A 15363-nucleotide genomic window follows, 5' to 3' on the forward strand; every position below is an offset into this window, starting at 1 on the left:
TTTCGGTTTTTATCACTCAATACTGGAGTGACAATTAATCAGGGTACAATAAATATGAGGCAAGTTTTTCTGGAATGGGCTGTTGTAGTTAGTTGCCAACTTGTTACATAAGATATATTTTAATGAACGTATTGCACTAAGTATGAATATCCTGTCTCCCTCTCTCTCAATACAAATAAACTTGTTTATCAATTCCCATTTTTATCTGGTTTTGTGACGCTTTTGAATATGCCAAATTCTAAATTCTAATGTCATTATACCAAATGCAACAAAATCCAGACTGAATTTTTAGTGCAGAATGCCGTCTGCAACTACAACTGTTGTCTGGATGGCAGAAAATCGCTCTGCTTTCGCAGATGTGCAAACTACGACCATAGCGACAAATGAACACTTTTAATATACAGCAGTGAAAACAACTATTTACATATATAGCAAGACAATTACAATTGCATTTAAATAACTCTATGTACAATTTCACATAACATGCAATGACGTTAACATCTCAAAGAACAACAAACTTAAAAGCTGGATTTCAATTTGTATCTAAAATCGACGTCATATGTTGGTTGAAGGATTCCTAAACCAGCGCGTGATTGGTCCAGAGGTGGAACTTTGATGGCAGGGTCAAGAAGTTCCATTTCGAAGTAAGACAACACCAAAGACAAGAACTGCTTAATTTCGTATACTGCAAAAAATCTTCCTGGACATTTGGTGACCCCAGACCCAAAGGGCATGCAGAAGTATCGTAATTTTCTGCCGTTGCGGTAGAACGTGGTTTTCTCATGACCGTTTTCATCCAGGAATCGGTCAAATTTATATTCCTGCGAGTTCAAGAACAGAGAAAAGGATTGTCAACAAACAAGCTGTGCTTGACACTCTTGTGGTTTTATATATAGGTTTGAAAGCTCCTCACATAAGGGTCTTCGTAGATTTCTGGATCGTAGTGCAGCATAGGGGGGTACAATGCTATGACATCATCTTTTCTTATATGGTAGGCTTCCTGGTTGTCAAGATGAAGTAAAAAGTTTTCTTTGGCGACACGGACGTTCATAGAAGCGCTGGACAGACGCATGGCCTCATTGATAATGCTGTCTGAAATTGAAGAGATTACAATAGGATACAAACATGAAAACATGAAATTGACTCAAAACTGTTTTCTCTTGAATTAAAGTATGTCGTTTTAGGATCATCTATTGAAAAATCCTTTTGTATTGTAAAAAACTCACCTAAAACAGGCATATTGTCCAATTGGTCTCTTTTCAAGTTCAAGGTGGGGTCACCAGGGTTAACCGTCTGACCTGATGCCTGCAGCACTCTTCGTACCTCTTCATTGGCTGCTTTCATTGCATCTGGACTCCTGAGGAAATGGAAGAACTCAGGTCACTATTAAACCCCAAGCAGTGCTCCCTCTAAGCTGCATGCGTGCGCAATTGCGCACTGCTCGCACATTCTCAGAGCACAAGAAAATCTAGCCAGCGCACAAAAATGAGGGCTCAAAATGACTAATTAAGAAGCGACTTAAGTCAAAGTTACAGTGCATGAAGGTAAAAATACACAGGTTCCCCTGACGTTGTGTCCTAAATGCGATATTTTGAAGTCGAGTCGAAGTAGAACGAAGTTGAGTGAAGTTAGTAGAGTTTGTCGAGAACGGGCTTCTTCGGCTCGGCTCACTAAAAGGAACCGGCTCTTTCGGGTCCTAAACAGCTCTTCAGGTTGTTTTTGCTTCTTTATTCCCAAAATGACCAAATATTATGTAAAATTATGCACAAAATGAATTAAAGGAATGGGGGATAGAACAAAAAAGAAAAAAATACCAAAATGAAAAAAAGTGAAAAGCTGAGAAAAAAAGAAACAAAAGGAAGAGAAAAAAAGAAGGAAAAAATTAGAAAAAAGCCAGAAAAAAAGAAAATAAAGAAATGTAGGAAAAAAGTAAATAGAGAACAAAAAGAAAAAAGTAACAGCTCGGAAAAAATAATCACAGTGAGATGTTTTTAAATGAATTAAAAAAAAGAAGAAAAAGTTTGTGTTGCATTTAAATAATTTCCAATTATATCAAGTGAATCTTGTAGCCAACATTGTACTTCCACTGAAAAATGTGATTAAGTACAGTTCTGTATCTTACAACCGACTAAACAAACCCCCAAAAATGTTAATATTATGCGACAAAATATATCAGGAAATAAAAAGAAATGGATATCTTGTGAAAGAATTGTAAGAACAAATGACGTTTGTAGCCCGTACAATCTTTGCAATAGTACATGAGTCAATTCATTCAAAAGAGAAAAATAATTTTGCATTGCCGGAAACTCAGCAAAATGTAACTTGATGTCAAGTTTTGAACATGTTCGATAATTAATTATCTTGCCACACTTGGGATTGTGGTTGCTCACTGTTGTTTCAAGTGTTGCTCACCGACTTTGTGTGAACGCTCAGACCCGTGGAAAATTAGAGGGAACATTGACCCCAAGCATTGACAATACTTGAAAAATAGCGTGTTCAAAATCATCTTCACCAAGTTTACATACGGGCAATGTTCAGTTTGATTGCCAATATCCAGGTTTTGTAAGTCCTTGTAAATGGGCACAGAAAACCTACTCTGCTTTTTGTTCAGGGTGCCAACTAGACCAATTAAGAGAGTCCTTTCATACGCTCATTCTTGTGAACCCGTTCAGTTTATCTGACGCCTTAACGCCTGTTCAAATGATTCTTTGGCTAGTTTGAGCCTAAATCTTTTAATACAGAAACAGATTACACACACTAACTCTGGGTAATTTCTGTCAGTAGCACACAGTCACATATTTATAAAGATGTGTGTAAATCCGGGCTTCTAATGAGCACTGTACGAACCCAACTGGTAAACGCACGATACGCAGCAACACAACATCTTTTAGTGCAAAGGACAAATGACGAAGGTACTTCAATGATTGTGGGGAGTGACATAGTAATAATCATCCTCTATTCATGTGTAAAGTTGAATGTGGATCAACTTGTTTAATGATGGCACTCATCCATCGCTTCTTTGCCCAATGGAGTTCTTGGTCGTTTAAACTCTTGTCGTTATCGGCAATTTAATCTGATCAATTATGAAAATCCATATTTTAAACTAGATATTGTCTGCACGTAAACATAGGCCAGGTTCACACTGCAGGTAAATCGGATTTTTTTGCACGGACGTAACCTGTATCCGAACTGTTAAAGTTCGTCTAAACGAGGCGTATCCGTTTCTTTGACACCAGACCCAGTCTACTTCTTCCATATGTGGTCCCAAATCCGATATATATCCGATCTTTTGGAATGCGACTTGTTTGAAGGTTCAAGACGCATTAATGCGACCTGCACGTTGTCGATGGGCAGTAAACATCATTATTCTGCCTTCAACCAGGCGGTAATAAGCAGAGAAATCAACAACCACGGCGGACTAAAACACACTTGGGCGCTAAACTGTTGATTTAGGCACTGCACTTGCAAGTGTACACTTAATTTGCGGGACTAGACCACAAATAAACCCCAAACTGCGTAGTTCAGGCGAAACGCAAAGTTCTGCGCTGAAGTACGCGCAGCTGAAGTACGTGCAGCTGAAGTAAGGTTTCGTGTTTACTTTGGGTGCAACTTAAAGATTCGGGTTTATTTCGGGCTTGTTTATCTAATCAAATTATTCCATCGGGTTTGGGTCTATTTACCTGGTACTCGGGTAAGGTCGGGCTGAATTGTTCAGGGCTGATCTTCCGACTAAGTCACATTAAACGGGTAAGCGCACAATGCTTTCATAAGCACTTTTTTAATTAACTAAGTAGCTTTGTAGGTGATTTTTGATTTTTTTCAGTAAATATTTTTTTATGAAACTTGGGGATATTATTTATGTTTTGTTGCTTAAGCCCGAACATGGCTGCTTTCAGTATCAAAAGAGAAGGAGAAAGGATCCTGCTGTTGTGTTTTACCCATGCACTGACTTGTTTGACATTTGCGCAGAAATCAAACTGCATTAATGTGTTTTCATTTACTTTACCTTGTCAAAAGGATGCCGTTTTATTTTTATAATTAATGCTGCCCTTTTATTTTTATAAATACATGCTATTTTTATTGCACTCTTTTTGTTGCCCACATAAGGGACAAATTTATGCACCTGCAATTTTGTTGTTTTTTCGAATCCTCAAAATGAAAATAACATCAAAAACTGGATTTCTTTATAGCATTTCTTTAACGTTATTTAATGAAAATCATTAATATTGTAATGACAGTAAACTTGAGGAAGTATCCTTCAATAGTGTTGACATGTGATGCATCATTCTCCACAGTATATGCTACATTAAAATTAGTTATTTTGATAGCAGACTTCTATAGCTAATATAGATACACACAGCGTGTGTTGGATTCATTATAGGGCTTATATAAAGCTTTTCATTTTTTGTGGCTCCAGACAAATTTGTTGTCTGTTTTTTGGGGGTTGAAAATGGCTCTTTCAACATTTTGGATTGCCAACCCCTGTTCTGGGGGCTTCAGGTACATATACCTGAAAAGACACTACCCATTTTCCAAACATGGTAAATACACAGAAAATCTATACCTGTGATTTAAAGCCCAACCATGGGCCCAATGTGTTAATCACCAGGCGGTCTCACTGCCCCATTCACAATCAGTTATCTGAACTTGATAAACTTTAGATAATATGATGTAACTACAGCACACAAAGTGACTGGCAGATTAGACAAAGTTTACCAGTGCAGTACAATGTTTCTTTGATCTTTGTCAATCAATCAATTGCTGCCTAATAGATTACTAAGCTGGCAAAAGAACATTATAAACAGCAGCGACTTTATTACGATAATGGACAATTAAAACACAGAAAATAGTAATAAATGAAAGGAAAGATCATACCTTATCATGTAAAAAAGACTCCAAAAGGTTGCAGGCAATGTATTTGCCTGTGATGCCCAAAGCAGCGCAACATGAGTTCTGGCCTTGCTTACATCGTTAAAGGTGGACAGGGAATCGTTTAAGATTATTCTCATGGAGATCAGATCTGAGACATTCTCCCTCTTGGACAAGTTGTCAGCATGCATTGTTTTGGCTAGGTTCTACAATATAAAGAGAAAGTAGTTAGTCATCGAAACTTAAAATGAAATGTCATAACTTCCACCAACCTCTCTGGCACTGTAAGCACTCTTGAAGACGTGTATTGGGAGGCCGGCCACCAAAGCTGGGAAGATCTTGTCAAATTCTTTGAAATTTTCCAATGCGTTCAACACTAAAGCTTTCTGAGCTGCCTGGCGAGCCTGACACTTATCTTCACCAAGGTCTTTGCCGAATAACGTCAGATACCCTGATTCAAACATCACCTGAAGAACACAATAGGAATAAAGTCAGCCTTTATTACGTACAAACAAGATGTTGTTTGGTTACCTTGTAGCAAAAAGCAAAAATCCCGTCCACTTCCCAGCTATCTTTGCTTGGACTGAGCGTGTTGGACTTCAACATGACATCTTGGAGATGCTCCATCATGGTGTCAATCAAGGAGGGCAACGCCTCGCCTTGCAAGGTTTTCAGAAAAGTCTGGTGCAGATTTTCTGTGGTGTGCCCGTGACGAGGGTCGAAGCTGTCATGGCCGAATGCCTAACGAAACAAAAAATCAACAGTAAATACATTACAATGTGGCAAAAACTCAAATGACACGACCTGAAGGCATTAAATCCACAAAACGTACCTTAACCGATGTAGCGAAATGGAATTTCCTCCAGTCCAGGTGTCGACCTTGTCTGATAACCGAGTGGTAGGAGAAAGGGTCGCACAAGAAGTGGATGTACTTGCCAGCGATCTTACAGGTGAAAATGTGGCCGTACTTCTTCTGACGGCTACGTAGGAACTGAAGAGGATTGGCCCCAAATTGCAGGGCACAACCAAGGAAGGGGATCAACCCGTTTTCAACTGCAGGCTCCCCCGGCTGCCTGCGGGACATTTGAGGGAACGTGACATGAGCTACCTTCATCAACAGGATCTTTGACATCTTTAGCCGTAAATCTTAGAGTACAAGTTGCATGTTTCTGGGTTATATGGCATCACTGTGGTTAATATTACATACAAATATAGATTCAATCCTTTAATCAAGAGCAGAGATTTGAAATTGAGCTAACGCATAAACTCAAATTACAATAGCTTCAGACATCATTTATTGAGAAGACAGATATCATGTATTCTTACCTTCTTCGTATCCCTAAAGCCAGCCAAAGGATGCAACAGAACCCTACCAGCACTGCCCAAATCAAAGAGATGCTTATTATCATCTTGGCAAACAGAAGCGATGAAGGGAAGATCCAAGACAGGAAACAACAAATTGTGAAATCAATCAGTGCGCTTGTGTTAGTGTGGTTTTGTGTGTCAATGGACGGAATGAGCTCAAGTGAGAATGACGACACAATGCCATGTGGGAGGTTTTTATAACTGGTTTGTGTCTTGGGGTGGGTCGGAAGGCGGACCAAAAAAATCTTGCATTATGTCATCATCACTACACGCGAGCCTGGTGATGATTTGTCAGTCTTACTTTTTGCAACTTCCCACTAAAAAAAAGCATGTTTTCTCTCTTTTTATGAGACTACCCTGTGCCGAACTTCATTAGATTACCAGATTGATTCGAATCTTTTTATTCACTTTCCCTATTGGGTCAAAAATGACTGCTTGCTCTAGGAAGCACAGTTCCGAGCATGGGGTGAACAGAGTGTGCGTGTGTGTATGATGACCTTGACCAGAGTCCATGGACAGTGGTACCTGAAAGACATAAGAGTTGGCAAATAGATTCAAGGTCTCAGCTCTGTGGCCCGCAAACCCAACACCTCCCGCCCCAATGGAACTGAATGTGTATTGGGGAACATGAAGGACTAGCAGCATTTGAGAAACTTTTATATTGGTCCATTAGCGTCAAATTACCTTTGCCTGGTAACTATTTCTGTAAAGCTTGAGTTTCAATCTCATTTTAGCTCAGGGGCCAAATGAGCTAAAAACACTCTCATGGAGGCCAGACTAGTAATTTTGGCTTTTGGCGACATCCAGCAGACATATTTGAAACGGCAGTGTTTGACTTACTGCAGCTCATTTTTCTCTTCTACTTCTCCCTCCATTTTCTCACAGGCCAGAATTAATCCACTGATTTAAAATAACTCATTGGATGAGCCAGCCAGTCCGTAAGGCAAGTTAGATTAATGCTAAAGGGCTTGTAGACTCCTGTTGTTGCTCTATGAATTAATATTATGTTTTCATTGATTATTACTGGGGCAGCACGGCGGCGCGGTGGTTAGCGCGGTGGTTAGCGCGTGTGCGGGACAGTTCTGAGGTCATGGGTTCAAATCCAACTTTCCTGTGCAGAGTTTGCATGTTCTCCCCGTCTTGTGTGGGTTTCCTTCGGGCACTCCGGTTTCCTCCCACATTCCAAAAACGCGCATGTCAGGTTAATTGTCCCTAGGTGTGAATGAGCGAGTGAGCTGTTGGTCCCTGTGTGCCCTGCGACTGGCTGGCAACCAGTTCAGGATGTCCCCTGCCCACTGCCCGAAGATGGCTGGGGATATACTGAGGATAAGCGGTGCAGATAATGGATGGATGGATGATTATTACTGACAATGCATGTTACTGGGTTGCAAAGGAATGCATAGTAAATTGGAGTAAATTGAAATTAATACAAACAATTATGGGGAAAGGAGCAAAAAAATTGAAATCAGCATTTTGAGTGTGTGCCAAGTTGTTTTCAATGGCCCTGGCTACGAAGCCTTTGACTTTTCACAGTCTCGCTACTTTAAGGCTTTGCATAGTACATTGTATACTGCATTCTGATTGGCTGTTCACTTTCAGTTCACATCGATTATTGGAATTATTATTTGACAGTAATTTACAGTATTATTATCAGTAATTTATTTGTTAGGGAAATGTTTGAGTGTATAAAATGGGGCTGCTCTTTATTTTTAGCGTTTAACAGTGTATTGAAAATTAATTGTCAAAAATAAATAAATAAAGGATTCGCCTGTCACAATTTTTTTTTTTGTCAACGTAACTCACAGGATGAAAAAAGGTTCACTTAAATCTAAATTGATTACAATAGTTATTATTTCAGGTCAAGGTGTCGGGATGATATCCACGTTTTTTATTAGCATTGGGCTAAACATTGCATGATTAGTAGGCACCTGATGGAAAGTGGAAGCATATAGTTCTTGATCGGAAACACAAGTTGAATTTTTTCTCTTTTGCGAAAGTGTTCATGGAAGTGTACCCTCTAAACTCTTAGGTCAAAATAGGGACCAACCCAATTCGACCCAATTTAATGGTTTGTTTTACAAAAAAAACTAAATAATATGCCCCAGACTGCTAAGTCTAAAATTAACCAATTAGGGGGGCTACTATTTTAAAGAAAAAAAATCCACCTCTTTTTTTTTTGTACAAAAAAAACTCAAACTTTACACCAGACATTGGGTCAAATAGACCCATATAGTCCATTTCGACCCAAACTTCGGTTATTTTTAACCCAACTGTTTTACAGTGGAGCAAGAGACACCAAACATTTATCTGATTCATCAGACAAAAATCAATCAGTTTTGTTTTATTTTTGTTTTTAAGTATTATTTTTTTTACAAAAAAGCAAGCCAATGAAAAAAATAAAGGCATTAACACAACTAGAATGGCTGTGCTCCATGAGACCATCACCCGCAAAACCATTTTTACCTGACCTAACCTGACCCAAATTACCTGTCTGCCTGTAAACTACCGTCGATTTTCAATAATGTTCTTGCCTGAGAGGGTGGAATGTTATTTCTGAAAAAGAAATGCTGAGTTAGCAAAACCAAAAGTGTTGAGTTGAGTATTTTTCAACATACAGGAAAACCCTTCTAACTGTCTGTAAGACATTGTGTTGTGATTTAATGTTGTTCTGGCCTGGAAGAAGGGAATGTCTTTCTGGAAAAACTGCTGAGTCATCAAAACCAAAAATGCTAAGTCAGAATTTTCTGGCAGTTTTCACATCCGGGGTAACCGACCTTACTACCTGTAATCGATGGTGTTGATACATAATGTCGTTTTGGCCTGGGAGAGTGGAATGTCTTTCTGAGAAAAAATACCAGAAAACAAAAAGTGCCAGGTCTGCTTTTTTTGAAATTTTTCATGTGTGGGTAACTTACCTGTATGTCTGTGAAAGATGGTGGTCATATATAAACTCCTCCCTCTTGTGTTGGGTGGACAGACACACAAATAGACAAACAAACAAGCAAACAGATATTGAAATATATATGAACTAAGATCACATACAAACACATTACAACCCTCACTTTACCCGCGGGTGATACTAATAAAGCTAATATTGCCTCCCACAAACAATCTATACAGCTGAGTGAGCTGAGCAGAGAGCAAAGGAACATAGCAATACATTGTTGAACCCGTGTCAAAGTTTGAATTGTTGACCTTGGCATCCGCGGAGTTAATTTACTATTATCTCCGGGAAAACCTCTTGGCTTTTGTCCTTTGGGCTCAAGCCAAGTTCTTGCAACACCAACTTTTGAAAAAAGGCAGAGAAATAAAAAAGTTTAATCTGTGAAAAGATGTAGATAGAATTGAATTTTGTATTAAGTGACGTTATATTACATCAAATAAAGACTTCTGTTGAGTTTTATCATTGTACGGTCATTTAGTCTTGATGTGTTTCTAATGAAGAAACAAAATACTTGATATTAGAAATATTTCCAGAAATACCATGCATTCTTCTGAAAGCTCCTAGGAAATATAGGTCTTTTCTAAGTACTAAAGACCTGATTAGAGACGGCATTGCAGCGCTGTAAATGCTGATAAAGAGTGATATGCATTATCCTTAGCATTTCAGCTAGTTGATTCGTCAAGGTCAAGGCTGCGGGAGGGGAATTATGTTATTGTCTTTCGCTGCCGTGTGACCTTTGCACTCGCGTCATCAAAGTTGTTGCGGCATTGAGAGATCAATGGCTTTTCCCAGTGACGTGCTGTCAGGGGGGCAGTTGAGGCCGAGTCTCACCTGTCATCATGGGAATCTAAGATTCTTAATGTATTAAATTGTGATATTCATTCTGTATTATTTTTTTTTATCATTTTCCATATTTGTTCAGGAAAAAGTGCTTTTTTTAACTTAAAAAATAATTCAAAATTTGAGTGCGGATTAATTCATGGTTTTACGGTATTATTTTACTGTATTTGTGCAAGATTTGAAAAACATCACTGACCTCAATCGCAAATCGTTGGATGCAACGGGAATTGAACCTTCATAACCACTAGACCACCTGTGACATGTGAAAAGCATCATATTCCATTTGATTTACGGTAACAGAGATTAATGTTCGATCATGAAGAACACTGAAAGTGGTTCTGAAATAAATAAACGGGGGAAAGGAAACAACTCTTCGGTGTATCTGGTGAGGACTAGGACTTAAAGGACATTCGATAAATATATGCATAGTTTAGGTTGTCAATAAATGATTTTAATCATGGCCGCACTTATGATAATTTGTTACTTAAAATGTTTAATTTGAGCTGAGAAAAAGAAAGGAAGACAACATTTTGTACCGATTTTTAATCACAAAATCAAGGTTATATCCTAGAGCACCTCATAAATAAATAGACACGGTAACTTAACCGTTTTTTGGATTTTCTATTTGAGAATGTCTCAATTTCTTGTTTATATTATGTATATCATTAATACAGTTAGTTTGTAATTGATTACTGTGCCAAGGGTTTGAAGATGCAGAGTGAGGCTGGCAATTCTCTTGCCTCATGGCAGGGGGCGATAGTAAGACCGAGAATGCTGATTTGGCACTCATCTTAGGAAAATGTTTAAAAATAATAATAAGATAGTATTAGCAAGCTAACAACAAGTGAAGCCATCCAGTCCTTTTTTTTCTCATTGCATGGACAAACCACTATTTACTATATTCTAAAAGAGTAATCCATAGACTTCATGTATAAATTAAGGTGAGAAAATCAAATTTTCTTTTCTAAGCTACAATTTTTTATATTTCTCTACTGCGCTGACAATTAAATGATGACTAACATGTTTATTTATGTGTAAATCTGACTGGACATCACTGGATTTTCCATGATACATGCTGGAATTTGAAAAAAATGAATGCTGACTCCCTAGTTATTATCAATCCATCCATTATCTGCACCGCTTATCCTCAGTAGGGTCACGGGGGTGCTGGAGCCCATCCCAGCTATCTTCGGGCAGTAGGCCGGGGACACCCTGAACTGGTTGCCAGCCAGTTGCAGGGCACACAGGGATAGACAATTCGCCCGCTCGTTCACACCTAGGGACAATTTGGACCAGCCAATTAACCTTACATGCATGTTTTTGGAATGTGAGAGGAAACCCGAGTGTCCGGTGGAAAGCCACGCAAGCACGGGGAGAATATGCAAACTCCGCACAGGAGGTTCGATCTCATGACCTCAGAATTGTGCCGCACACGCGCTAACCACTGTCGTGCCGTTCCTTTAAACAAATAATGGAAATTTGAATCTGAATTGTAATTTTGATCCTCGATAACAACAACTGAAACATCGTATGCAATGAGATTAGACATGGCACTCCAAGGCAAACATAAAATAAAGACTTTACAGAGAAAAATAAGATAGAAGACTGTCTGGGGTCTCCAAGGTCGTGACCACAGGCACCATGGTGCCCCCTAAGGACAGCTGAAGTACTCACAGTCCTGTTCTGAAAATAACTCACCAGTGCTGGATCATTGTGTTTTTCTAGTGATAAGATATTTTTAGTGGTTGGCTGAGTCTGTTAAACCCTACTAAAAGTAATTAAACCGATGATTACATGTTAATAACAGTGCAGGGGGCTCCAACGTGGTAACCGCAGCACCAGGGTGCCCCTAAGGACAGCTGAAGAGCTGACAGTCCTCTTCTTAAAACAACTCACCAGTGCTGAGTCATTGTAATTTTTTAGTAATAGGATATTTTTAGTGGTTGACTGAGTCTGTTAAACTTAAGTTACAATAATTATACTGGTGATAACATAGTAATAACATAGTGCAGGGGACTCCAAGATGGTGCCAACTGGCACCAGTGTCCTCCATTAGGACCTAAGTTTCCCGTGCACCTGTTCTGTAAGTAGCTCACCAGTGCTGAGTCATTTTCTAGTATAATGGTAGTGGTTGACTAAAGCTATTAAACCATACTTTATCAATGAACCTAGTAGTAGCAGAGTAATAACACAGTCACAACATAGTATTAACATAATAGCTTGTTATTTCAGAAATGCATTGGTAATTAGGTCCCCTTTGCAATAATTTGTAACACAAAGTATCTCTTGCCTTGGAAAGGTTTGGAGACCCATGCTCCAAGGTTACTAGAAATGCTTCCATCTTTAATTTAGCCTGTCTGACCTCCCTCCAATCATCTCTTCTAGTTAAGAGTTGACACTCCAGTAACCTGAAGCACACCTCCTTTTTTAGGTCACTATCGGCTAAATGAAAATCTGGCTTTCATGGATCTCTGCCTTGTTGACACACCACACCTACACGCCTCTATCAAGTTGTTTGTGTGTATCTTTTTAAGGGAGTGGGTTATTGTAGTTCACGGCATCTGTGAGACATACCGATTGTGAAGCCAGTCGTTAATAATTTAAGCGTGTAGGATCGTGGTATTTGAATTCCTTAAGTAAGTTGTTTTCAGTTCAGCCTGTTTTACATCAAGGAAGGTGGTCACTAACTTAGGTCACAGAGCACAGGATACTTTTCAATAACATGTTATCACAGATGTCATTTTGCACCTCTGACAGGGTAAGGGGTTGGGTTTAATCAGTGTCACACTTTCTAAGTCTGAAATGTGTTTTTTTCCCCTGTTTTGATGCATGTGACCAATTTGGACCTCTGCTCTGTTTAATGGCATGTCTCTACTGAAATGCAATATGCAGACTTTGTACTGTTTTCATTTCCCCCTATGTTTTGATCCAGAGCCTTAGCTCTGAAAGTGCTGGTCTACTAGTGATCCCAAGAGCCAAGAAGAGATCGGCAGCCTCAGTGAAACTGTTTAAATCTGGGCTTAAAACACACTTCTATTCTATAGCTCAGTGATTTTCAACCACTGTGCCGCTACACACTGTGCCGTGAAAGATCATCAGGTGTGCCGTGAGAAATTGTCCAATGTCACTTTTTAAAATTGTAAATTTTATAAAACAATTAGGAATCATTTTCTGCAAATATTATGTAATTGTCAAGTGTCTGTGTCATAGAAACTGGGGGTATTAAAAATTATATTGTGGTTAAACATACTGTTCAATGTTTTTTATAACATTTCTGGATAGGTGGTGTGTCGCAAACATTTTCCAATGTAAAAAAATGCCCTAGTTATTTTTCATTGCAACATCTGTTGCAGCCTGGTCATCCTAGATGGGGGATTACCTCATGTGCAGTCCCTTCTCAAGGTATCTTTATTTTCCTCATGTTGAGGTTTTTGAGTTTTTCCTTGCCCTCATGTAGGTTTTGGATCAGGGGATGGTGTAATAATAGTCTATTGCAATAGTCTGTGGTTTGTGCAGCCCTTTGAGGCTCCTTTTGATTAAGGGCGTCATAAAAAACATGACTATAACTCGACTTGAACAGGAAAATCACTTGTCATTGTCTAGTACCTTTTATTAGACTTTTATTAGGTGGAAGGCTATTTTCGGGACATGCATATTGGTTGCGGTGTTCCAACAAAAGATTTAGATATTTTGGTGAATATTAGGTCAACGATGAGGTGATCAGTACGGTATTTATTGACAATAGTTGTAGTATTCTTAGATTGTCTGTAATTAGTCAGTTCCTACGTAGTTTTTTTTGTTTTACAATTTATCTACAAAATACTAGATACAGCTTGAAAGAACAATTTATTCCCAAAAATTTTCTAATAACAATTTTCACTTTACTTCCTTTACCTGATGCTGGAGTTTTGATAGACAAAATGAGATGTGGTCAGTGTTATGTAGTTTCCATAAACTATTCATATAATTTTAGAATTGAAGTGGAACAAAATGCAGCCATTATAAATAGCAGTATATAAAAACAGCACCAGCCAGATAATACAGTACCTCCCAATAATGTAGCCCATCTCTTATGGTCTTGCTGATTCACGGATTTTCATCATGCATCGTGTTCTGCATTCTGATTGGCTAAATACTTCCTGAGGCAGTAGGTATTGGTTACGGTATACCGTACTCTTTCAATTGTTGAACAAATGTTTGAGCCTGTAAAAATGGTTTGTTCATTGAGTTTAATGTATAATGGAGTAGTAATTGTATAATAATTGTAAAAAGTAAAGGTTATTACTTCTTGGATTTTGGCTATCACAGGTTAATCTTGGAACGTGACCCTTGCGATAAACGAGGGATTACGGTATGCCTACAAATGTTATTTTAACTAACCTTAAATTTTTTGACGGATAAACATTCATCCGTCAATATATTTGATTACCGCATTTAAAGGGGCATTGTGTAATATTTAGTGCTTCTTAGTGGTAAATAAATTTTCATTCAGAAAACAAAAACCTTTCATTTGAATACCAGGCAAAAATACATGAACTGTCTATCATACCAATGTTATTTTTCATAAAATTGATTATAGGTCGCGAAATTTGTGTTTCTTTTACACAGTGGAAACCCTACCTAGATGTCGTCGCTATGTTTGTCTGGTCTCTTCCTGATACACTACGGCACTAGTTTCCGTTCGCAGTAGACAATTTAGTGCCATGTATTAGTTTAATGTTAACACACATTTTTTGCTGTTCTACAAATATTTCAGATTTTTTCCCCTACTATTATTAAATTTGCATCTGAAAGGGAGTTGGAGGGTTACGAGCAAGTCACTGTGATTGGGTTATTGGCTAGGGGGGGCGGTAATCTACCAAAGTGAGGAATTGATACGATTGTGTTGATTTAATAGTGAAATGTCTGACAACTCAGAAGTGAGCATGCACTTTCAGCTTAGAAGTAAGATTTGATGCCAAATGTCAGGACCAGAACAGAGACAGGACCCACTTGCGTACGTTTCTCTCAGTTTTATTGGGAAGAAGGGAATGGATTGCCCACACGGTCCGGTGATCGCTGGTTGCGGGTAGCAGGTTGCTCTGAACGCGGAAGTGGTACTTCTGTGGCGAGCGATTGCGGTGTCAAGAGCGGGAAAAAACAGGTCAGTAGCCGGGACAGGAGAGCAAAAACGTGGTCGAGACCAGAAAATGGGTCGAAGCCAGGAAACAGACGGGAGCCAAAACAGGAGTGAGTCAGGGTCGTAAAAACGTGCCTAGCGTAAACTGAGGTTTGCAGACGGACTGACAAGAGGTGACAGAAAGACTGGGTTTACATAGTGACAGGGAGCCAATCAGAGTCTGAGG

At 38.9% G+C, this 15363-nt stretch overlaps 2 protein-coding genes across 2 annotated transcripts in view; one reads left to right on the forward strand and one right to left on the reverse strand.

Moving 5' to 3' along the window:
- The window catches only part of LOC148376405 (cadherin-6-like), a 65474-nt gene that overhangs the window by 13476 nt on the left and 36635 nt on the right, over positions 1 to 15363 (forward strand). The window lies entirely within an intron of this gene.
- Positions 375 to 6391, reverse strand: cyp7a1 (cytochrome P450, family 7, subfamily A, polypeptide 1). Its single transcript, XM_088346817.1, has 8 exons — positions 6196 to 6391; positions 5702 to 5942; positions 5401 to 5610; positions 5142 to 5336; positions 4876 to 5075; positions 1227 to 1357; positions 914 to 1092; positions 375 to 821 (listed from the first exon to the last, which is right to left on the reverse strand). The coding sequence occupies exons 1-8, from the start codon at positions 6276 to 6278 to the stop codon at positions 519 to 521; spliced, it is 1542 nt and encodes a 513-aa protein (XP_088202943.1). The 5' UTR covers positions 6279 to 6391; the 3' UTR covers positions 375 to 518.

The sequence above is a fragment of the Urocampus carinirostris genome, chromosome 1 (genome assembly GCF_059441175.1).
Source record: "Urocampus carinirostris isolate Australia breed hairy pipefish chromosome 1, RoL_Ucar_1.0, whole genome shotgun sequence".
NCBI lineage: Eukaryota > Metazoa > Chordata > Actinopteri > Syngnathiformes > Syngnathidae > Urocampus > Urocampus carinirostris.

Excerpts from the sequence above, each read along its gene's own strand:
- cyp7a1 (XM_088346817.1), bottom strand. The coding sequence starts at position 6,278 with ATGATAATAAGCATCTCTTTGATTTGGGCAGTGCTGGTAGGGTTCTGT. Across the intron at positions 1,358-4,875 it reads AGTCTTTTTTACATGATAAG|GAGTCCAGATGCAATGAAAG; the intron begins GTATGATCTTTC and ends CCATTTCCTCAG. Across the intron at positions 822-913 it reads AAATCTACGAAGACCCTTAT|GAATATAAATTTGACCGATT; the intron begins GTGAGGAGCTTT and ends TTGAACTCGCAG.